The sequence below is a fragment of the Macrobrachium nipponense genome, chromosome 12, assembly GCF_015104395.2.
Source record: "Macrobrachium nipponense isolate FS-2020 chromosome 12, ASM1510439v2, whole genome shotgun sequence".
NCBI lineage: Eukaryota > Metazoa > Arthropoda > Malacostraca > Decapoda > Palaemonidae > Macrobrachium > Macrobrachium nipponense.
The window spans coordinates 68331729-68356788 of NC_087205.1; the positions used below are offsets into that span (position 1 = coordinate 68331729).

At 47.3% G+C, this 25060-nt stretch overlaps 1 protein-coding gene across 2 annotated transcripts in view; it reads left to right on the forward strand.

The window, feature by feature from the left end:
* Positions 1 to 25060, forward strand: part of LOC135224575 (ubiquitin carboxyl-terminal hydrolase 38-like) — a 476208-nt gene that overhangs the window by 18093 nt on the left and 433055 nt on the right. Inside the window, exons 3-4 of one of the 2 annotated variants that reach the window (XM_064263709.1) lie at positions 13297 to 13517; positions 13910 to 14599. In XM_064263709.1, coding sequence (XP_064119779.1) covers positions 13433 to 13517; positions 13910 to 14599 — 775 coding nt within the window. In that variant the 5' untranslated portion in view covers positions 13297 to 13432. The remainder of the gene's footprint in view (positions 1 to 13296; positions 13518 to 13909; positions 14600 to 25060) is intronic. The other variant, XM_064263710.1, reaches the window with a different exon arrangement.

A 25060-nucleotide genomic window follows, 5' to 3' on the forward strand; every position in this document is an offset into this window, starting at 1 on the left:
AGCAGGAAGATTCGCCAACCAAGAGGATGATTCAGTCACTGCAGCAGCAACTTCAGGACGCTCTTGCTTCTAGAGAGTCTCTTCCGCGTCGTCGTAGAAAGGATGAGAAGCTTCCTGTGAAGAAGTCAAGACCTGCTCTTTCTCCTCGTTCGCCTCTCTCTTCGTTCGAGTCTCCCTCTAGAGTTCGTTCTGCTCCCCAGCAGCTCTCTAGAGGAGGTGAGAAGTTCGTTTCTCGCTCTCAGGATGAGATATCTCCCGCTCGCAAGTCTTCGAATGTTCGCAATCGAGTGGTTGGACTCTGAGCGTTCCGCTTCTGTGCAAGTGGAGCTCGCTTCCGTTGCCGCCAAACGCGCACCTGTTGTTTGATAAACGTGCAACCAGTGGGCGGCAGCCGCGCGCTGGCTGACGCTCGGCGCGCACCAGTGGAAGCCAAGCGTGCACTAGTGGACGCTCTGTGTGCGCCAGTGGACGCCAGGCGTGTTTTGGATAGATGTCGAGCGCGCAAGCTGTCCCCCCCCCCCGGCGCCAAACGTGTGGATTCGGACGCCAAGCGCGCGCTGGTGGACACCAGTTCCTCACCAACGCAAGTTCAGGTGGATGAAGGAACCCTTCCTGTTCGTCAATTTTCTTCAGAGTTTCCTCCTACTTCTCCAGTTTCTGAGGAAGGAGTTAGCGATAATTTAGTAGAAGCAGAGGAAGAGCAGCAACCAGCTCCTGTCTCATCGGACTATAAAGTTTTGATGCGTCTTCTACAGTCGGAGTTTGGAGAAACTTTTCAACCGGAAGCCCCTCGTACTCCCCCTTCTCAATTTTCTTCTTTTAAAGCATCGAAGGCATCGGGGTTCGTTAAAATGAAGAAGTCGCTTTCCACGAAGCAAGCGTTCCGGAAAGTCCATGAGTGGATGGAGAAGAGGAAAGCGTCAGGAAAGTCCTCTTTGGCTTTACCGCCATCAAGACTCTGCGGTAAAGGAGGCATGTGGTATGAGACGGGAGAGGACGTAGGTGTTAAACTACCCGCCTCTGCTCAAGGTGATTTCGGGGGGGAGCATCGTGGGACGCCCTCCAGAAGAGGCCCTTCTGTCTTCATCAAAAGTCACTTGGACCCATAACGAGTTCGACTTCCATCTAAAAGGCCTCTTCAGGACTCTAGAGGTTCTTCAACTTTCTCGACTGGTGTCTTGGAGTTTTAGATGCCAGGTCAAGGAGTTCTGATACTATTAGTCTGGGGGAGCTGTCCAGTGTATTTCTTTCTTGTATGGACAAGGCCGTCAGGGATGGTTTGAGGAGTTGGCTACGCACTTTAGCTCGGGGATTCTCAAGAAGAGAGCACTCTTCTGTAACTTCACGTCCAAATCCGTCTCTCCCAGCGCAAAAGGCGGACTTACTTTTCGCTCGTTTTCAGACCATCTCTTCCCCCAGACTATGGTTAAGGACATAGCATCAAGCCTTCAGGAGAAGGCAAACGCAAGATCTTCTGGCTCAGTCTTCTAGAAGGCCAGCAGCTGCTTCATCTTCTGGAGTTTCGTTTACCAAGAAAACCGAAGCCCTTTCGTGCTGGATCTTCCTCGAAAAACAGCCTCCCGAGGAAGAGGCTCTTCCAGAGGAAAAACCCCTGCTCCGTCAAAGAGTAGGAAGTGATTTGGAAGTCCTTCAGACGCCGGTAGGAGCCAGGCTTCTTCGGTTCGCGAAAGCCTGGGAAGAGAGAGATGCCGACCCTTGGTCGCTAGATGTTGTGAGGAAAGGTTACAGGATCCCGTTCTTGAAGTCACCCCCGCTATCCTCAACACCAAAGGATTTGTCTCCCTCTTATCGAGGAGAGAAACAGAAAGTGCTTTTCGATCTGCTGGAACAAATGATCGAGAAGCAAGCGGTGGAACAGGTCTTCGACCTGGAATCTCCAGGATTTTACAACCGTCTGTTTCTGGTGCCGAAAACATTCGGGGGGGGTGGTGGCGACCTGTCCTCGATGTCAGCAGCCTAAACCTCTTCGTTATAAAGAAGAAATTCAAGATGGAGACGCCTCAATCGTGCTGTCAGCTTTGAGACCGGGGGATTGGATGGTCTCACTAGACCTCCAAGACGCGTGTTTTCACGTCCCCATAACATCCCCAATCAAGGAAATACCTGCGATTTGTCTGAAGGGGAAGGTATTCCAATTCAGGGCACTTTGCTTCGGTATGACCACAGCGCCAATGGTTTTCACCATTCTGATGAAGAACGTGGCAAGGCTGCTTCCATCTAGAGAATATAAGGAATCTCTCTCTAACCTAGAGACTGGCTTATTCGAGCTTCATCGCGAGACCGGTGTCTGGAGGACCTGCACACGACCATGGTCGTTAGCGAAGTCCCTGGGGCGGTTCTGGTAAACCTCGAAAAGTCGCATTTGACTCCTTCTCAATCTTTAGTCTATCTGGGGATTCAGATGGACTCAGTGGCTTTTCGGGGCTTTTCCGTCCCTAGGGGCGACAACTTCAATGCTTGGAAAAAGTGGCGACCTTTCTGGGGAAGGAAAACATGCTCGGTGATGGGAATGGATGAGTTTGCTGGGGACCATTTCCTCACTGGAGAAGTTTGTTTCTCTGGGAAGGCTGCACCTCAGACCTCTTCAAATTCTTCCCTAGCCAACAGTTGGAAGAAACAAACAAGATCTGGAGGCGATCTTGTGTTTAACGAGAGAGGTGAAGGATCACCTAAGTTGGTGGTCAGATCCACGGAAGCTCGCAGAAGGGCTCTCCCTCAAACTTCGGAACCCCGACCTAGTGTTGTTTTTCTGACGCGTCGTCCACGGGTTGGGGAGCAACACTAGGAGGGAAAGAAGTGTCGGGCACCTGGAGAGGGGAACAGGTGTCCTGGCACATCAATCTGAAAGAGCTGTCAGCGATTTACCTGGCTCTCAGGTTCTTCCAGGAAGAAGTATCGGCAAAGTCATTCAGATCAACTCGGACAACACCACAGCACTGCATTACCTAAGAAATCAAGGGGGAACTCACTCGCCTTCTCTGTTTGCCATCGCAAAGGAACTCCTTTTATGGGCGAAAGCGCAAGAAGTCACTATCCTGACAAGGTTCGTGTCAGGAGTACAAAATGTTCGAGCGGACCTTCTCAGTCGACGAGGACAGTTTTGCCGACAGAGTGGACCCTTCACCAAGAGGTTTGCCAGTCGCTGTGGGACCTGTGGGCTGTCCGCAGGTGGATGTCTTCGCAACTTCCAGGACGAAAAGACTTCAGCTCTATTGCTCCCCAGTTCTGGACCCGGGAGCAGTCGCAGTAGACGCCCTACTTGGAGTTGGTCGGGTCTAGACATATACGCTTTTTCCCCGCTCAAGATCCTCGGGGAAGTGATGATGGAAGTTCGCGGCATCGGAAGGAGCGAGGATGACACTCATCGCCCCCTTCTGGCCGGCAGCCGACTGGTTCACAGAGGTGATGTCCTTCCTGGTAGACTTTCGAGGACTCTGCCCTAAGGAAAGATCTACTCAGACAGCCCCACTTCGAGAGGTACCACAAAAACCTCCCCGCTCTGAGTCTGACTGCGTTCAGACTATCAAGAAGTTGGCCAGAGCGAGGGGTTTTTCAAGACCTGTGTGCGAAGGCGATTGCCACCGCAAGGAGGCCCTCCTCAATCGCTCTGTACCAATCGAAGTGGGCTGTCTTCAGATCCTGGTGCAGGAAGAAGGGCATTGCCTCCACCACAACCTCTGTGAGCCAGATAGCTGACTTCCTTCTTTATCTGAGAGAGGAAGTGAAGTTAGCTGTTCCAACTATTAAAGGCTACAGGAGCGTGCTTCTGTAGTCTTCAGGCACAGAGGACTCGATTTGACTAATAATAAAGACATTCATGATCTCATTAGATCGTTCGAGACTAAGAAGGTCATCCAGCCTAAAGTACCCTCGTGGAACTTGGATGTGGTGCTCAAATATTTGATGTCGAGTCACTTTCGAACCGCTTCATTCAGTTTCTATCAGGAATCTGACGAAGAAAACGATCTTCCTAACCGCTCTGGCGACGGCGAAGAGGGTTAGCGAAATTCAGGCCATTAGCAAGCAGATTGGGTTTTCAGACAGTAGTGCGATTTGTTCTTTAAGTCCACGTTCTTAACAAAGAACGAGAATCCTTCCAACCCATGGCCGAGGACCTTTGAAATCAAAGGGTTGTCAGAAATAGTGGGAAATGAACGTGAGAGATTCCTGTGTCCTGTCAGGGCTCTAAAGTTCTATCTGCAGAGAACTAAAGCTTGCAGAGGTTCCATCTGACAATTTGTGGTGTTCAGTGAGGAAGCCTGATCTTCCTATGTCGAAAAACGCACTGGCGTTCTTCATCAGAAATACGATTAAAGAAGCTCATGATAAGTGCAGTGATAGTGATTGAATGAAGCTTCTGAAAGTGAAAGCTCACGAGGTGAGAGCTATTGCTACTTCGTTATACGTTTATTTCACAAAAATTATGGCGCTCAAAGATTTCTTCGGAATGCCACATTTTGGAGAAGCAATTCGGTGTTCGCTTCACACTACCTGCGGGTGAGGTGAAAGTGACATACGAAAATTGCTTCTCCCTCGGACCATACATTGCTGCAGTCACTGTTTTGGGGGCAGGAGGTAACACTCAATCCTATCCTTTAGGGATTAGGGGGGTTTTTAACTTGTGTTTTATGGTTGTGGGGTGACCGCCTGGGGCGGGTCTCCCTTCCATTAGCTTAGTTAAGTGGGATACCTTTGGTAAACTAAGCCAGGTGGTGGTATTTTTGTCTCGTTGCCCTCATTAGTATGGTCCATGGTCTAGTCACGTCGTGGTCTCGCCCCTGTTGACAGATCATCTGGAGTGCACCAGCTTCATAGGTCTCTACCTTGCTGGCAACTCTAGTAGCACAAGCAGACTTACGTGGCAGTAATCACGAAGCCAGCTATGCTAACAGGTAAGGAACCAAGATATCAAATATCTGCATATATGTGTTTCCTAAATCCTCTATTCTGTCTCTCCACCACCCAAAGGGATTCAGCTATATATATATCTGACAGGTAAGTTGCATGAACAAAATGATATTTTTGTACATGAACTTCCCCGCCAGATATATACTTAGCTTAGGTCTCTGACGTCCACGACAGAAAATTCAAAACTCGCGGCAACACGCTACAGGTAGGTCAGGTGATCTACCTTACCCTGCCGCTGGGAGGCGGGTGTAAGAACCAGTCCCCCCCTTTCCTTGTCAGATTATTTTCTGTCGCCAGCTGGACAACACCTGTGTTCAGTCCTTACGATAGTTAAAATTCGTTCTCGTTGCCGACGATTTGGATTTTGGTGTTTGAAGTACCCTTTGTTTGTTGGCTTGGCATACGCTTTTTGGACTGTTTTTTGGATTTTTCTTTTGGATTTCTCTTACATATCTATAATCATGGATGATTCTGAAGTTAAGAAACCTAGTTATTTAGGGTTTGTTCAGAGAAGGAATGTAAAGTTAGGCTTCCTAAAGCTGCATTAGATCCTCACTCGGTATGTGAGTCGTGTAGAGGGAATGAATGTTCTTTTGTTAACCCTTGCAAAGAGTGTGAGAATTTGGATGAGGATGGTTGGAAGGCTCTCTCTTCTTAGTGAGAAAGTTAGAGAAGGATAGGGTGCGCAAGGCTTCTTCAAAGAGTTCTAGTAGATCGAGGGAGTGAGTGAAGTTGGACGCTGAGAATCCTGTAGTAGAAGTAGTTCCTTCTCCAGTTTCAGCCCCTGCGCCCAGCTTTGAACCCGAAGATTCGTTTTCGGAAGTTGCTTCTGGGAGAGCCTCGATCAGGAGTAAGGAGAGCCTCGCTCGCTCTCGACAAGGAAGAGTGAATGATAGTGCAAGGATCAGTGCAGTGCCCATAGTGCAAGTGATCAGTGCAGTGCCCCTAGTGCAGTGGAGGGTGCGTCTGACGGCTCACTAGCGCTTCCAGGCCTAGACCTCTTCCAGACTCCCAGACCCAGTGGAGGAGGAAAGAAATCGAAAGCCGCAGGAAGGTTAGGGAGAACCCCCACCGGTCAGGCGTCCCCTAAGGCAGTTCCTGTTGCTCGTTCCCAGGCTGCCTTGGATCGAACCAAGAAGGAGTTATTGCGCCAGTGCTTCTCGTCATCTTCGTCGCCTTCTCCTCAGCGTAGATGGAGCGCATCGGAGTCGTCTCGCCCTCTCAAGAGGCCCTGGAAGGATCCTTGCGCCCTTCCTTCCAGCCCCGAATCCTTCGCGGAAGAGCCAGATGTGGAACGCAAGAGAACCAACCAAGATTTCGTCCGGTTACGCTTCTCCTGTTCGCTCTCGGACTTCGTCCCCTGTAGAGGAGTTTAAGAGATCTCCTGCGCGTATCCGGCGGGTCTGCAGGCGCAGATTTTTTTTTTTTTTTGCGGCTTTAGCGGAGTCTATTGCCGGGACTTCTCATCGTCGGAAGGACGCCTCACTTCCGGTGAAGAAGTTCTAAGAACGGTTCCTTCGGCTAAATCTCCTTTGGCTAGAAAGAGCTTTTGAGCCTGTTAGTAGGAGGTCAGAAGTGCAGGCTGGAGCTCGGGATCTTTCTCCGAGTAGGCTCTCCTCTCTTCCCAGCAAGAGTTGTGAGCATGTAAGGCGTAAGGAGCCAGGCAGGCTCTCTCCTCAGGATTTCCGCTCCTCTTCAGTTAGGCGTCAAGAGCTTGACAGACGTTCAAGAGCCTCGTTTTCGTCAGGAGCGAAGGAAGAGTTCTTCGCCTGGTGGCCACTTTTCCTTTTGACGGACGCTCGGAGCCTAGTAGGCATCAAGAGCCTAGTAGGCGCCAAGAGCCTAGTAGGCGCCAAGAGCCTAGTAGGCGCCAAGAGCCTGGTAGGCGGCAACGGAAGTTTTGTTTTTCTCCTCCGTTAGATCACTCCCGATTGGATAGGTGCTCAGAGCCTTGTAAGCGCCGCGCTTCTGACAGGGATTCATCTGTGGATGTTTTCTCTCCCCGTGGCAGGCGTCAAGAGCCTGGCAGGCTATTGAGGATGGCAGCGCCAAGAGCCTTGCAGGCGCAGAGAGCCTGATAGGCGCTCTCCCTTATCCACGACGCTCTTCTGTGGAGTTAGAATCTGTTTCCGACAGACGGGCCTCCACTTGTAGGCGCTCTCCTAGTAGGCGCTCCCCAAGTAGGCGCTCTCCTAGCAGGCGCTCACCAAGTAGGCTCTCTCCTGGGAGGCGCTCTCAAAGTAGGCGCTCTCCTAGTAGGCGCTCTCCTAGTAGGCGCTCTCCAACTAGGCGCTCTCCTAGTAGGCTCTCTCCTGGGAGGCGCTCTCAAAGTAGGCGCTCTCCTGGTAGGCGCTCTCCTGGTAGGCGCTCCCCGTGTAAGCGCTCTCCCGGTGGTGGTTTTTTCTTCCAGTAGGCGCTCGCCTAGTAGGCGCTCTCCGAACAGGCGCTCTCCAAGGAATTAGCTCTCCTCCGGGCAGTAGAGCTTTCTAGACGTCATTCTTCGGAAGAATTTGTTGCTGATTCGAGGAAGATTTGCCAAGGATGCTTCGGTTTCTTCGTATAAGAGACTTACAGACCTCCTCTTGCAAGATTTTGGGGAGTCTCTTTCGGCCGTTGCTCCTCCGTCTCCTCCGTCCTTATTTTCAACGACCAATACGGCTAAGAAGTCTTCAGTCGTTAAGAATGAAGCTTACAGTGTCTATGAAGAAGGCTATGAAGAACTTTGACGACTGGTTGCTTTCAAAAGAAGAGAAGGGCAAGACAGTTTTTCTTTTGTTCCCCCGTCCAAGCTGACGGGTAAGATGGGGTCTGGTACGAGTCAGGAGAGCCCTTGGGTCTAACTCTTCCCTCTTCGCAGACTCGGACTTCTCTTCGTTGGTCGATTCCGCACGTCGCTCGGCGCTGAATTCTGCAAAGACGACGTGGGGTATGAGCGAGTTGGATCACTTCTGAAGGGAATGTTCCGAGTCTTAGAAGTTTTTAACTTTCTTGACTGGACCCTGGGAGTGTTGGCTAAGAGGACTCAAGAGCAAGACACTCTTTCGCCTGAAGACCTCCACGCAGTTCTGTCTTGCATGGACAAGGCAGTGAGAGACGGTTCCGGGGAAATTGCTTCACTTTTGGTGCAGGAGTGGTAAAGAAGAGGGCCGTTTTCTGCTCTTTTATTACCAAGGCGGTTTCTCACGCACAGAGAGCTTCCTTGCTGTATTCACAGCTTTCCCCGCAACTCTTCCCCAAGAACGACTATTAACGATATCTCCAGCTCGTTATCAGCAAAAGCGACGCAGGATATGCTAGCTCGCTCGGCTAGAATTCCGAAACCTTCGTTTCAGCAGAAGACGAAGAAAGAGGCTCAAAGTAGGCAAGAACCCTTTCGAGGAGGACCTTCGTCTCGCTCTTCTTCCTCCAGAGGTTCGAGACCACCTAGAAGAGGAAGGACCTTCTCCCGGTCCTATTAGGGCCAAAGAAATAGTTCGGGTGTCCTCCAGACAACTGTGGGTGCCAGATCTTCTGACTTTGCTGATTTGTCTGGGGCACGAAATGGGGGCGGACAACTGGTCCCTCTTCTCGCTATCATCAAGAGGGGTATACCTCATTCCCTTTATTCGAGACCACCCTTGACCACCACTCCAAGGGCACTGGTGGCCAAATACAAAGACCCACTAATGAATCAAAGCCCTCGCTCTAGCGGTAGAGCTGATGTTAGAGAAAGAGGCAATAGAGATGGTTCAGGACCCTCTTTCAGCGGGGTTCTACAACCGTCTGTTCCTAGTTCCCAAGAACTCAGGAGGATGGAGACCGGTTCTGGACGTAAGCGCCCTGAATGTCTTTGTGAAGAAGAGGAAGTTCGCTATGGAGACGACGTCATCAGTCTTAGCAGCTCTTCGTCCCGGGGACTGGATGGTGTCGCTGGACCTTCAGGACGCTTACTTCCATGTGCCGATCCATCCTTCTTCTCGCAAATTTCTCAGATTCATGTGGGGAGGGAACGTTTTTCAGTTCAGGGCCCTATGCTTCGGCCTTTCCACGGCCCCCCAGTATTCACAGGACTGATGAAGAACGTTGCCCAGTGGCTTCATCTCGAGGGAGTGAGGATTTCCCTCTACTTGGACGATTGGCTTATCAGGGCCAAATCCAAGGAGAAATGTCTGGAGGACTTACGAGTGACGTTGGATCTAGCAGCTTCTCTGGGTTTGCTAGTGAATTTCGAGAAGTCACAGCTAATCCCCAGTCAAGAGCGTATCTATCTGGGGATTCTGATGGCTTCTCAGGTTTTTCGGGCGTATCCGTCCCCAGAGAGGATAACCCGAGGTTTGGAGAAGGTAGCAATCTTTCTAGAGAAAGATGTATGCACAGCGAGGGAGTGGATGAGTCTGTTGGGGGGACTCTCCTCGCTGGAGCAATTCGTTTCTCTAGGAAGGTTGCACCTCAGACCCCTACAGTTTTCTTCCTGACGAGGAACTGGGATCGGAAATATCAAGGTCTGGACTTTGCGTTCAAGATTTCGCAAGAGATAAAGGAGGATCTACGTTGGTGGCTAGACCCTCTATTGTTCAAGGAAGGCCTTTCCTTGCAGGTCGGAACCCCAACCTAGTGTTTGTATGCAGACGCTTCGGACAAAGGTTGGGGAGCTACTCTCGGGTCGAGAGAAGTGTCAGGCACCTGGATGGGGGATCAGTGTCCTGGCACATCAACAAGAAGGAGCTAACAGCGATTTGGTTAGCTCTCAAGACCTTCGAACCCTCGTAAAAGGGAAATATGTTCAGATCAACTCCGACAACACTACAGCCCTGGCTTACATTCGGAAACAGGGGGGGACTCACTCTTTCTCCCTGTACGAGACAGCGAGATCGCTCCTCTTGTGGTCAGAGGAAAGGACATAAGGCTTCTCACCAGGTTCGTACAGGGAGAAAGAAATGTCAGAGCGGATCTGCTAAGCAGAAGGAATCAAGTCCTTCCTCAGAGTGGACTCTGCACGCGGACGTATGCCAGGAGCTGTGGAGGACGTGGGGCAGGCCCCATCTCGATCTATTTGCGACCTCCAGGAATGCGCGGATAGATCTATACTGCTCCCCTATTGCAGACCCAAGAGCAGTGGCAATAGATGCATTCCTGATGGATTGGAGGAATCTGGATCTTTACGCGTTCCCCGCCTTTCAAGATTATAGGGGAAACGTTAAGGAAATTCGCAGCGTCAGAGGGAACAAGGATGACGTTGATAGCTCCGTTCTGGCCCGCCCACGACTGATTCACAGAGGTACTGGAATGGCTGGTGGATGTCCCAAGATCCCCTACCTCTAAGAGTCGATCTGCTCAAACAGCCCCACTTCGACAGGTTTCACAAAAACCTCCCCGCTCTCAGTCCTGACTGGATTCAGACTATCAAGAGTCTCGTCAGAGCTAAGGGCTTTTCGGCAAAGTCTGCAAGGGCTATTGCCAATGCACGTAGACCTTCCACATCTAGAGTCTACCAGTCGAAGTGGGATGTTTTTCGACGCTGGTGCAGGACTCATAAAGTTTCCTCCTCCAGTACCTCTGTGACTCAGATTGCAGATTTCCTTATCTTCCTGAGGGAAAAATGCGGGTTGGTTGTCTCTACCATCAAGGGATACAGGAGCATGCTTTCCTCAGTTTTTCGTCATAGAGGATTAAACATATCTGAGGACAAGGACCTCCATGATTTAATCAGATCGTTTGAAACGGTTAAAAGAACCTCCTCCTTAGTGCCTAGCTGAATCTTGATGTCGTGCTGCTCTTCCTGAGGTCCTCAAAGGTTCGAACCTCCCCAGCTGCTTCGTTCAGAGACCTTTCGATGAAGACTCTTTTTCTCTGTGCGTTAGCGTCAGCGAAGAGGGTCAGCGAGCTGCAGGCTCTAGAAGGTGAGGTAGGTTTCCAAGGAGGCTCCGCGGTTTTGCTCTTTTCTTCCGGCTTTCCTAGCCAAGAATGAAAAACCCTTCTTCGCCGTGGCCCAGGAGCTGCAAAATCAAAAGCTTATCCTCCTTAGTCGGGACAGAAGAGGAGAGATCTCTTTGCCCGGTGAGAAGCCTGAAATATTATCTTCAGAGGAAGAAAAGACTTGCCGCTAATGAGAGCAATCTCTGGTGCTCTGTAAGGGACCCCAGTAGGCCCTTATCTAAAAATGCACTCTCATTCTTTATCAGGAATATTATTAGAGAAGCACACACTTCTTGCAATCAGCAACAGTTTAACCTTCTGAAATTCAAGGGGCGCAACGAAGTACGGCCATCGCGACGTCTTTGGCTTTCAGAAGAATTTGTCATTACAAAACCTTATGAAGGCCACTTTTTGGAGGTGTGAATCAGTCTTCTCTAATCACTACCTAAGGGACGTATCGATTACGTATGATAAGTGTTTTGGGCTAGGCCCTTACGTATCGGCGGATTCAGTGCTGGGGCAGGGAGCTGAAACACATCCTTTTTAATCCTTTTTCCCTGTTAGTTTTAAGTTGAGTTTTTTGGTTGTATGAAGGAGGTTGCAGGAGGCAGCTCCTTCTTTCGTATACTAATGTTAGTATTTTGTTAGGTGATCGGTTGTGCTTGAGGCTCCTTGCAATTGGTAGTGATAGGCTCTGGCATGTAAGCGGGTTGATCCCCATTGACCAGATCCTGCTTGGATTCTGCCAAGTAAGTGGACTCAGTTCCCATTGGTAGACCCAAAGAGTTCTTCAGCCATAGGTCACGCCCTCGCTGAGACTCTTTAGGCAACGCAGACTAATAGACAGTAACTATCAAGTCTTCTGCCTAAATCAGGTAAGAACCAGAGGTTTATATTATGTATTCCTTTAACATGTGTTGTCCCCACTTTCTAAGTAAGTATGTGTCTCTTTCCCTCCACCAAGGGTGTCAATCAGCTAAGTATATATCTGGCAGGGAAGTTCATGTACAAAATGATATTGTTAGTATACAATAAAGTTTTGTACATACTTACCTGGCAGATATATACGATTGATGGCCCGCCCAGCCTCCCCTCAGGAGACAGGTGGAAGAAAATAACCTGACAAGAAAGGGGACTGGTTCTTACACCCGCCTCCCAGCGGCGGGTAAGGTAGATCACCTGACCTACCTGTAGCGTGTGCCGCGAGTTTTGAATTTTCTGTCGTGACGTCAGAGACCTAAGCTAAGTATATATCTGCCAGGTAAGTATGTACAAAACTTTATTGTATACTAACAATATCATTGTAATGATACAATTAAGTTTGTTCATACTTACCTGGCAGATATATATAATTAATTACCCGCCCACCTCCCCTCAGGAGACAGTGGAAATAAAAATTATGAAATAGAAAATGGGAATGGTTCCTGATACCCGCCTCCCAGCGGCGGGAATGGGTACTAACCACCTGACTCCCACTGCGTGTGTCGTAAGTTTTAAATTCTGTCGGTCGTCGGAAATTATCAGCTATATATATATCTGCCAGGTAAGTATGAACAAACTTAATTGTATCATTACAATATCATTTTTTTGATAAATTTCATCATAAAATGCACTTTTTTTGACAAAACTATTAGAAAAACCAAGTATGAAAATTTTTAGTGGGTATTCTTGAGTTTTAACTATCAAATAGGCTGTTTTTAGCATTTTTATACGGGTTCCAAACATTTGCGGGTTCTAACTATTCACGGGGGGTTCTGGTACGCATCCCCCGCGAATACGGGGGACCACTGTATAATCTTCGTAATTCCTTTTAATCAGTTTGAGGAAGGCATCTGGTTTCCAGTTGATGCCAGAAGATTTATCCTATTGTTAAGACCTCAGTTTTGTTTGGTATGAAAAATACAAATTAATTAAAATTTGTCATATTGTGTAATAATAAATGGCAAATTTTTAAAGTAATTTATATTTTTCCTGATAGACAAACCTGAAGTTCTTTACATTTACATTCCACCTCAGCCACCCTCATTCTGGTACCTGAGCCAAAAGGCAAAGTGGAGTGCAGACCAACGATTGGGTGTGGCTTCCTTCCTACCATCTGTAGTTAATGACCTTGTCTGAAAGTTAAATGGCCATTCCAGCTCACATTTGCAAGCTAAACCCCTATGTAAAGAAATTCAGGTTTGGGTGTTATGTAAAATATGAATTACGACTTTAAAAACTTGTTTTATTTTACTTTCATTTTTCCTTGGTGCAGCATTGACTTGCATGTTGTTATTTATTTTTTATTTTTCATGAGATTTATCTTTTTCACACTAGAAGTCAGCAATAGGTGGTTTTCTAGTATTCTTATACTAGTACATATTGAAATAAGAAAAAGATTAATAACTGTAACCTCTCTTTCCTTTGTAATTCTTGACCTTTCATTTTGTAATATTGCACTTTGTATTAGTATAGCTGTACTATACATTGCAGAGCCATTCCGTAACTGATGGCAGTAGCCTGAGATATATGTTCTTGAATGATATGTGGAAATTGGAGGAAGACAAAAAGAAAGAGGTTGAACATTGTTAAGTAGAAAAGTTTCAGAGGAAAGTCTTGAAATGTAAAAATGGAGGAAAACATTGCAAGTGGGGCAAGAAACTTTATTACTATTAGATGTAGTGGTCAAGGTACACTGTGTTTGGCTGTAAATGGTAAGTAGATGTATATTATATTTAATAATCACTGCCTGTAAGTGGTAAGCAGATGTATATTATATTTAATAATCACATACCTATGTATGAACTTTATTTAGCAAGCTTTATAGAAATCTTCAGTTAGGGCATTATGAGAGCTTAAAGGAAGCAAATTTTATAGAAATCATCAATTATTTACATTATAAGAGCATAATGGAATTGACATTATAAAAGCATAATGGAAGCTTCAGTGTGGCAGCCACAGTTTGAGGTCTTTTTGTGTTAGCGATGTAAACATCTTGATTAGAGTAAATTCAGTCTTTAAATTGCAAGTGTCAGTATATGTGAATAGTTGTATGTAACAATTTTCATGGAACTAGCACATTAATAATTATATTTTTCCATTTCAGCCATGATTGAGAAAATTGATCGTATTGTGTATACCATCATACACATGCCAAACTACACAGAAAATAAGAAGAAAAGCTTACTTGTAAAACTGGTCCATTCCCCATCATTGAAAAATGGTGGTACCCTTGAGCAGTCAGATGTTGTTGCTGTGTTTGATACCTGCATTAGTATCATCACTACAGAAGATAATGAAGGAACAGCTCAGCTTGCTGTCTTTGCATTTAATAGCTGGGCAGGACAACACAAAAATTACCTTAAAGAATACTTGACCCCTGAAAAAGTCAGTTATGTATTAAGTGGACAGACAAATAATGTAATGATTATTGGTTGGTTAAAAGAAACACTGTGTCATTTAATAAAAGATGCAGACACTATATGCACATTAGGACCCATATTAGATGGAGTTTTGCAGACAAAGTTAAGGGACTTTGGAGGTAACTCGGCCTTTGTTGCTGTACTAGCTGACTTATATGCTGCTTGTCCAGCCATTCTTCCACAGCCACATACAAGATTGACTTTTACCGTCACACTTATGAATTGTGTGGCTTCCTTTCCAACTCCAACAAAAACAGAGGTTGTAGGCCATATGAAAAGTATAGGAGGACTTATTAATATGTTATGGAATGGGCTGCGTCTGGAGGACATTTTGTACTCATTACATGCAATGTATGCAATAATCTCAAATGCAGGTAAGCATTTTATTTTATGTATGATTTTTGGGAAATTGTTTTCATCTTTCTGCCTTATGTGTACAAGGTATATGTACTATATCCCAGTTGAAAGTAAACTGTAAGTATTGTAGATTGAGTGTGTTCATATACTGTATAATACAAATCAGTGGTTTACTCAAGTTTTACTGTATTGTCTCCCTGTAAGTTAATGAGATAAAGCAATTCTTTTTTACTTAAGTACATTTTAGTCCCCTGCCCAACTACACTACATTTCCACTCTTTGTCAACCCTTCCACTATTGTAGAATACTATTGGCTTGTGGTATGAAGAAGCCATTTAAAAATCAAAAGCATCAGTTCAGGAAGTGGACTTCTCCAGATTCTGAATGTGTGGTTTGAGCTCTAGTAACTCTCACCTCAACAGTCAGTTGAGCCATTGAAATCTGATGATGATTCATAAAAGATGGTGAAATTGTTAAAATGATGGAGTTCTTGAGTCCATGGAATTTGTTCTTGGGTTATATTCTAAAAGTGCCTCATATTTGGAGGAGTGTTTCGGTGTAAATTATCGAAATTTATCTGCTTTTGTTAATTTTTGTCTTGAAAATATGAAAAAATGTTGTGGATGGAATTGGAGTTGATATTCAATACTAACTGTTGGAAAAGCAGTTGTTCAGTACTATTTGGACCATCCAATAGGTTTTATTGTGTTCTCTCATATTGATACTTTGAGGTAGTTATTTCTCAATGACAGCTATCCAAAGCAATTCATTGTAGAAGACTACTAAAATTAGTTGATCATTATCTGTTTTATTGGAGTTATTGATTTTTCATTTCACCTTATGGTATCACAAAAACTTTACATGCATGCCTGTATGTGTGTGTTTACATCACATTTTTCTGTTTTGCTTGGCTTGATTGACTCTATGGTATTTCATAACAAGTTTAATTGACTCTAAATATGATTGCCGCTGATATCATAACATTACTCGGGTATTTTATCACTTGATATTTCTCTCTCTCTCTCTCTCTCTCTCTCTCTCTCACACACACACACTTTGCACACAATTGCATTTATCTTTTGGTTTAATAGAATAAAAGAAAAATACAAAATACAGTAAGAATATAAATGATAATAGGATGAAATATAAATTAAAAAATCATAAGTTTAACAACAGGAAACAAGCTCCATCAATTCTAATATCTACTAGCCCTCTTCACCCATCAAACTGCATCCCTACCCCCTCCCAGCTAGGGAATCTGTTCCCCAGCTCCACCCACCTTCCAAAAAACCCCTTCTCTACACAGTTTTACTGCTCATCCTCTCCCTTGGTGCCCAGCCATCAGACCCCCCCCCCCCCTCCCTCCATGGAAACTTCTTGAGGTCCCCCCCCCCCCCCACCCATCCCCAAAAACCCTTTCTCAGTCTGAGTGCAAGCAGTGTTACCAATGTTTTCCTAAGATAGTGTAGCATTGGCACCATTGGAGAATGTCTTCTTTCAGTTTTTCAAAAGATATATATCATACGTCTATCTTAGGGGCCTTGGTCTGCAGTCCAGGTGTGTTTGATGATGTTGAGTTTCAGATCCTGGCAATCTTGATAATTGAAGGATTACTGTACATCAAATTCTTTCCCTATACAAAAACAGAGAGATTGTAACCAGGCGGCAGTTAGTTTTATACAGGCATTTGTCAGTGTCACTGCACACTTTTCACTTCCTTTGAAGCCATGTTTCCATACAATAAATTAAAAAGGCTGCAGGCATAAGACTGCACATATTTTACTAAGAGTCCAAAATAATGTATGTACTATTTATCTCGCACAACTATTGGCCAACACCCTTGCAGCTCCATGGGCTAGGGCACTATTTCCACTACAGTTGCTGCATGGTATCTAGTATGGTATCTAGTAAACTGCAGCATCTGCTCCTTTTTTATTTAAGTATACGTTAATGAGTGAACTCCCAATGGATTTGGGGTAATAGAATAAATGGATTATTGTCTGTTGTTAGTGGGACCTCTTTAGTATATTCTGTTTGCTTGATTAATAGCCTTCATGATAATATACAATGGGTAAAGCAGTTGCGTGTCTCAAAGGTATCTTGCTAAATGTCTTGGAGCAAAATAACAAAAAGATTTGCTCCCGAAAAGGATCCAAAATGCGTCAGTTAGGTTTAGATTAATGAAAAGGGAGGATATCATAATTACAAATCTGATAAAGATGAGACGATAGTTCTTTTAGATAAGGAGACATACATCAATCAATTTCAAGAACTTTTAACTGGGTATCCCACCAGGGGACATTGGAATGTTTACATTTGTCAGAATTCTTCATGCTATCCTTATCCAGATGGTGTGAATTAATTAATTGTGATTATTTTTGGCTGATTTTCTCCTGTACAGTATTGTGTTAGCTATGAAAAATACTAGTTTATTAAAAATTTGTCATTTTATGTATGCAACTTACCAAGTAGTTACATAGCTATAGTTTCTAAATCCATTGGCAGCTAGAATTTTTGAAATTCAAAGTAGCGCTAGTTTGTTTTGGTCAGGTGATACCCCCTGCCCTTTATTGGGGGGAGAGAGGAACCAACATGGACGAAATTCAGTTGTTTCTGCCGGCTGGTACTGTTAACACAGTTCAGCAGCAGCGGAATTTTTGGAATTACTTTGCCGTCAGTCATTTTTGGAGTTAATTGGTGAAGTCCTCTTAAATATTGGTATCCATTTCGGCGATATTTAGCTATTTAGGAATTCATATAAATAGTTAGATTTTGCTCTGAATTAGTCTCTAAGTATTCGGTTATTCTGCAAATTTAGGGATAAAGACTGTAGTTTTGAGTTACATATCAGTTCTTCTGTTATCATTTACTCACCCAGTGTTGTCCTTCCAGCAGATAATAACCCTCCTCCTCTTACTCAGTGTTCCCCTTTATCACCTTGTATTCATCACCTTGCGACAATTTGCGCGTACCACCCCCTCCCCCACAAATAGCTAAAAATGCTTAGAACTGCCTATTGTTCATATGTGAACAAACCTTCGGTCTTAACAATAGGATAATTTCTAGCGGCTAGCTGGATCCGGTTAAAAAACAGGTGAAAGCAAGGAATCTTGTGATATCTGGCACGCATGCGTATATCGGGTGAAGGATGGTCGATGACCATTCACCTACGATCACACATCAGTCTTTCTTTGACTGTCTGGGCAAGAGTAGTGTTTACCTCTCTTGGCCTTTACCCGGTTCATTGCCCGTTTCGTGTGAGTGTGTGTGTGTGTGTGTGTGTTTGGGAGATATTATGGCTTCTTCTGCTCCTTTTCGGCCTCGTCAACGTGTGTGCCCCGGAATTCCAGGTTTTCCAGGTTTTTGTCTTTGGCTTCGGCATGTGACCACAACGTCGTGCAGTAGGTGCCGTTCTGATTTTTGTACTATAAATCCTTGCACAGGATGCTGGGCATGGCCTTAAGAGCAGTGGAAGTCATTTTATGGGAAGAGAGAACATTGGTGGGTTTTGCCTCTTCCTTCATGGGAAGGTTTCTCACCCCTTTCTGATGTTTCGTCTCCTGTATTATCAACCCCCATAGTAGACTAGTTCCTGGGACTCCTCCCTTTTCTTCCTTTGATTCATCACTGGAAGTATTGGGAGGCCACCAGGCTGATGCTTGTAATGTCGCCCCGTCTTCTTCGGGAATTATTCTGATTCCTGGGAAGGGGGAGGCTTCATTTTTTCATCATTTTCATTTTTTCCAGAGTTGGTGGCATCTAAGATGCCGGCGATTGGAAGACGCTCGGGCTAGGGGGTACCCCGTCCTGGAGGGGTTGCTTGCCCGCTTTGGAGGCTTGTTAACCCCCCCTCCTCCTCAGGCTGTCCAGGCCATCCCCCCTTCGTGGCTAGTCGAGGTCAGTAATCTTGTATTGCTCCGCCAGTGACTGTTGCCACTTCTTCGAGTCAGAGGGAAGCTGTGACATCACGGGATCCATCATTGTGTATTCATCTGTCAATGGTATCTGATTCCCCTTCTCACCGAGGGGAGGCCGTGACGTCATCACCGCTTGTGATGTCACTCTCATCGATGACGTCTCTCCCAGTCATCATCTGAGCATTACCTCTCTCCATCATGACGTCATCTCTGCCACCCCGTTCGCTACTTCTTACTTCCATGTCATCAGAGCCTTCTCTTGCAGATCAGTCTGAGGTTATATGCCAGGCAGTGCTGAAGAGGTTGGACTCTGTTTTGGATGTTAAGTTGGCTGCCTTGTCGGTTGGGAGCATTGGAAGGAAACGCATTGCTTTGCCCTCGCTTCCTGCGAAGAGATCGCTTGCGGAACCAGTGCTATCTTCTCCCTCTTCCCCTTCTGCGCCACGTTGGCGCATCAAGCGTTGAAAGACTAAGAATTTTGCTCTTTCTCCGCCTACGAGGGAGGAACTATGAGGACGTGTTCTCAAGATTGTTGATGTTTTGGAGAGTGTTAGTGGCTTCGTCTTGCATTGATTCACGGGCGTGTTGCAACTTCCCCCGTTTGTGCACATCTCGAGTGTTGCAACCTCCCTCATCCATGCACATCGCGAGCTTGTTACAACCTCCCCTGAGAGTGTAGTGTATCTTCCATTGTGTATTCTGCAGTGGCTGCTTCGTCCTCTGCATCGAATCATGGGCATTTTGCAACTTCTCCGGTCCGTGCACATCTTGAGTATGTTGCAACCTCCACCGACCATGCATATCACGAGGATGTTGCAACCTCCCCTGTCCGTGCACTTGATCCAAGTGCTACTTCTTCTCCAAGGCCTATTCGTCGCCGTAAAGATCTCAAGCGCCTGGCAATAGGTCGAAGGTGGTGAGCTTGAAGTTGCTGCAGCAGGAGTGTTTGGCCTGCCCCTCTCACTGATGCTTCTTAGAGTTCGATTCTCGAGGATTCTTCTTTGATCTCGAGTGTTCAGGATTCCTCTCCAACTCATGTTCGTAAGTCTGCCACGCCCGTGACCATTCATGGACATGTTAATGAATCATCTGTTGGAGGAGAACGTAGTGATGTTCGTATTGTTATAGTGGGTTTGTCTCAAGAGGCGACCATGGACCCAGCCCGGAAAGGTTAGTTGGTGTTTGTTCCGACACGTAATACAAACCCTTGGTCCTTTACATAGGGAATTATGGCCGTTGAATCTTGAACAAGGTGGTTAGACAGTAACTACCGTGGGGCAGTCTTCCGATGAAGACGTGTGTTTGTGAGCTCCGGCTGACTGGTCGTTGATCTTTTTTCCTGGTGGGATCCTTTTGGTTTATTTTTGTTTTTTAAATAAATGTGTATATATGGTGTTTGATATTAATACTAAACAAACGTTTGTCCTTGTTTTTCAATTAATATACACACCCATTCTTTGTGATAGCCTTTTTAACCGCCCCTCTACTTGTGTTAAGAGTTGGCTGCAAAGTTATGCCAACATATTATTTACATTCTTTCGCCCTTTAACACTGGTTCAGACTGGCATGAGGACGAGATATGTATTTAACATGAGGATGAGGTGAGTATTTAATGTGAGTGATATTCATCCTGTAACGAGACATGTATTCATCCGGAAATTACGCTTATGCTTGAGAATTACCGAGGGAACTTGACAGGTTTGTCCTTGTTTTGTTTTTATGGTAATTTCTCTTCTCCTTCATCCTTTCACTAATTATCGGAAGAAGGTAGAAGAATGGGCATATGTGTTGATGTTGGGGATTTCCTCTCACTTCGGAGGGCGGTGCCCTTGGATGCATGAGGAGTATCCTAATTATGTACTTTAATGATTTTTTTCCTTATTTTGCAAACTGACAGTGGTGATAGTGTTTACAGCAGTATGGTTGGATAGCTCTTCGTATTGGTTATCCTAACCTTGGATTTGTACCTGTGACTCATAGCATGTTGCAATACCGATCCTCAAGTGTGTACTGATCCCCTGCTGGTAGTCATACTCTTTTACCACTACCCCGGAGTTATGTCACTGGATGAAGCTGTCGCGGCCCCTTGATGTTTATCTACTCATGGTGGTAGAAGTCTGGTAGAATTTGGAGGAACCGAAGAGGAAGAGAGTTTGTCAAGTGTCGTCATCCTCCTCTTCGATATCATCATATTTTCATGACTCCACCCCATGGACTTTGAAGGCTTTGCCGTAGAGGAGAAGGTGGTCTCCCCCCCTAGAAGCCTCATCACGGGACTTGTAAGGGTCTGTCTAGCTCTAGTGAAACAGGTGGGTCTTCTGCTGGTCTTCCCATTCCTCCGGGAATGGGGCCCGTCTCTCCTTCCTCAGGGAAGAAGAAGACAGGGACCATGGAGGTACCAACCACCGGTGGCTGGTACCTCCTCTCCCAGTTCCAGAGGTTCCACCTCCGGACCGGGAACCATCTCGGCCGTCACCGAGTGTATGGTTACCTACGGGTGAACGTGCAGCCAAGGTCCAGACTGCTGAGTATGCTCACCGTGTCAGGTCCCAGGCACAGAATGGAAGATGGTAGTTGATCGGGTGACTCTCGCCAGACCGGCGATCGCTCTTGCAGGGATCGTCCGGTACCCAGGGTTGACGTGATGTTCCCGCGGGTCCATGCACACGGAGACCGGTGGAGGCGGGCCATCCAGCCCTCTTTTAATTAATTTCTTTCTTTCAGAGAGGTTTCGGCCTCAACGAGGACTTGGAAGAGTCGGAGGATGGCATCGGCTGTCTCCTGTCAGATGCACGCTCAGCCCCACCCAGACGACGGTCGTGTTCGTGCGACCGACCAGTCTCGGTGGTAGCAGACGCTTCACCTGCCAGGTAGGAGTTTCGTAACCCTCCTCGAAGAAGCGTTCTCTCCACTGCTGCTCCCGCAGGTCCCTCCGGACAGGTGCAGTTGGGCTGTGTTGCTACCGCAAGTGCCCCAACTCCGTCCTGGATGGAGGACCTGTCGGTTGTCCTGAGGGAACTGGCGAAGAGGAAGTCCAAGAGGAAGAGGAAGGTGTCGTCGTTTTCTTCTACTGCCTCCTCCCCTTTGAATTCCAAGGCCCCCCAGCCGAGGAAGAAGAAGGTGGCCTCGCCCCCCCAAAGGAGTCTCGCACAGAGACTTCTAAGGGTCTGTCTCGCTCCTGTGTGACAGGTAAGTCTTCCGCTGGTCCTCCTGTTCCTCTGGGAACGGGGCCTGTCTCTCCTTCCCCAGAGAAGAAGAAGACGGGGACCGTAGGGGTACTGGCTATGCCGGTACCTCTTCTCCCGGTTCCAGAGGTTTCACCTCCGGACCGGGAACCGTCTTGGCCGCTCGTCTGAGTGTACAGTCACCTACGGGTAACCATGCAGCCAAGGTCCAGACTGCTGAGTATGCTCGCCATGTCAGGACCCAGGCACGGAGTGGAAGGATGGTAAGAGTCGCTCAGGTGACTCTCGCCAGACCAGTGATTGCTCTCGCAGCGATCGCCCCGCCTACCCGTTCCCACCAGACCATTCACGTAGAGAGGCGGGAAAGAGGTCCCCCCCCCCTCCCCCCCCCCCCCCCCCCCCTGGCCACCAGGTCCAGCCTCACCTGGACCTGGTCCAACCTCATGTGGACCTGGTCCAGCCTCCTGGTCCAGCCACGCCTGGGCATGTCAAGAGGACGGTGCTCGCTCTCACCACGTTAGTGGACAGTACCAGTCACCCGACCGTCACTCCCACTCGGTCCGGTGCTTCTCCGGAAGGAGACCGCTGGCCCAGACCTGCAGCTTGATAATCACCGTGGTTGGTGATCGCCTGCAGTCCTCCCAGCCTACCGGTTCTGCTGGTAGGCAGGGGAGGAGCGCTCGTAGCAGCTCTCCTGATGCAAGAGACCGACGCTCCATCCTTGTTCCAGCGCTTCTGCGCAAGAAGACCACTGGTCCAGACCTGCAGGTCGATCGTCACCGTGGGTTGGTGATCGCCTGTAGTCCTCCCAGCCTACTGGTTCTGCTGGTAGGCAGGGGAGGAGTGCTTGTAGCAGCTCCGCTTGACGCAAGAGACCAAACGCTCCGGTCCTTGGTCAGCGCTTCTCCACAAGACGACCGCTGGTCCAGACCTGCAGCTCGATTGCCACTGGGGGTGGTGATGGCCTGCAGTCCTTCCAGCCTACTGGTTCTGCTAGTAGGCAGGGTAGGAGCATCAGGTCTCCCTCACATGTCCCTTCAACCTCCTCAGGCTACACCGGGAGGAACGAGGCGAATAGGAGTGACCGTGATGAATTCACTTCTTACGGTCTGGCCACAAGCCTGGTTCGGTCTAGGGGACAAACAGATCCTCGCTCAAGTGGTTGGTGGAGTTCTTGGGGGCTGGCGAGGACGATGACGCTTCTCAGACACTTGGAGTGACCATCACCGCTGGGTGGGCTCCCTCCCCCTTCAGTCCTCTTGAGAGGTTTTTGACCGCTCGACGAGGACTGGGATGCGTCAGAGGACGGTATCGGCGCTCTCCTGTCAGGTGCATGCTCAGCCCCACCCAGACGACGGTCACAGTGGCGGCAGCTGTTTAGCCTACAGTACGAGTTTCGTAACCCTCCTCGAGAAAACTTTTTCTCCAGACGGTAATGTTTTCCTAGACTCGGAGCGGCCATCACCGCACAGTGATGGCTGCCCGTACTCGCTTCTCCGACTGCTAGTTCCGCTGGGAAGGCGATCGAGAGCATCCAATCTTCCTCTCCCATTCCATCTCTCCCTATGGCTGAGCGGGAAGGGGAGGGATCCTGCAGAGTGTTCTCCGTTGGATTCCGCGTCGGGAACTGCGTTCCTGGAGGGACCTTCGGATCCTACCAGACAAAAGTCCCCGTCGTTGAGGAAGGACTTTGCCCTATCTTTGATTTGTACGGGAATTGGGGGGACCACCACCGGATGATCGTCTGATGAATTCGGGGGGTTTCACTGAGCGCTTAGAATTCTTCAGAGTTTCTAGCACTCTCCGAGTGTTCTGGTCTTCTACGATCTGCAAACACTTGGGCGGAACCACGGTCCAGAGTGGGCGAGACGAGAATCCCAGATAATTGGTACTACGATAATCGGGAATCTCGCCGAATGCTCGAATTCCTGGAATTTCTAGCGTTCAAAGGAAGTACTGCTGCTGAAGGAAGAATATTTTGGGAGGGGCTCAGCCTGGATGGACCTGTTTGGCTTGAACTATCGCCTTCGGTATCCTGTTCACCGTAGAAGTCTTCCTTCGGGAAAACTTCACCTTTGCTCTCTTCATTAGAGAATGAAAGGGGTCGGCTTCCAGTCCTTATTCTTGTTCCTCGAATGGAATAGAAATTAGGCTGGAGGTCTATGTACAGGAACCTACAAATATACTACGTATATTGCCCTCGCGACATGCTTCTGTTATCAGTTGAATTGTCCGAGGTGTAGGCACATACACCGTAGTTAACTCTACGGGTTGTGAACGAGACAAATAGTATCTTCTTAATTGAACTGCAACTCGGGACTGCCCTGCAAACCTCCCAGGAGTTACCAGTTTTGATTTTGAGATACTTGTGGTATTGTTACAACAACACCACAGAGTTTGCATTCACCGAAATCTGTTTTGGTTAAGGTGCAAATGCTCGAGCGTATTTTTTTGCGCTCAATGGTTCTAGCCGAACGCATTCCTTCTTGGAATGGATTACTTGGCAACTCAGGATGACGAGTAAGCGAGAGCTAGCGGTGTACGGGCTGCCTGCCAGCCCTGCCTCCCACAGCCCAGTACCAGCTGGCTCTCCAAGATAGTACGGTCGGATATTGTCTCTCTCCTCTGCGATGATTTACTACCGAACTGAATCTCTGCCCGGCAATCACAGACTTAGGTCTCTGGTTGGCTGGAATTCTCGCATATGTGTATGACCATCTCTGCTGCATCGGCTTTGCTGTTGAGAAAATTTTCAGACAAGAGATATCTCATTAGACTCTTTATCATCTTTCTGTTTACCACATGGTAACAGAAGTCTGTAGCCTAGTCTCCCGCTGCATCACACCTACCGCTGCGATGACGCGGAATGATTTCTTTCAGACATCTGAGTTTGTCTTCTAAATACATCTCGTATTCGTAGGTGTGTAATTATTCTTTGTCCACCCCGAATTGTAGATGAATAATGGAAGACATCACCTGTTCCCCACCCTGCCAGCTCTACTTCCAAGTATATAGATGTCCTCCCTGATCCAGCCCATGAGAAGCTGTTCTTCAGGCAGTATAATCCCTGTGTTTTCATTACTGAGAAGCGCTCAGCTTTCATTGCAACTTCGACTTCTCACCGAACAGCAATGAGGTAGCGGTTTAGCGTTTTCAGTCCTCTGTAAAACAACAGGGATTAAGCCGTCTTCACGGGTTGGTGTCATCAGTGGGACTTTTCTACGTCCAGAATCTTGAGAGTTAACTTCTCTCGATTCAGCTGTGAAGACGTAGGTCTGCATTCACCTAATCACTTTCGTCTTCAACGGCACATAGTATTGCTTCTCCTTAGTTGAAATTCAACCACTATGAGAACTTCTGTCTTGCCATCAGGGAC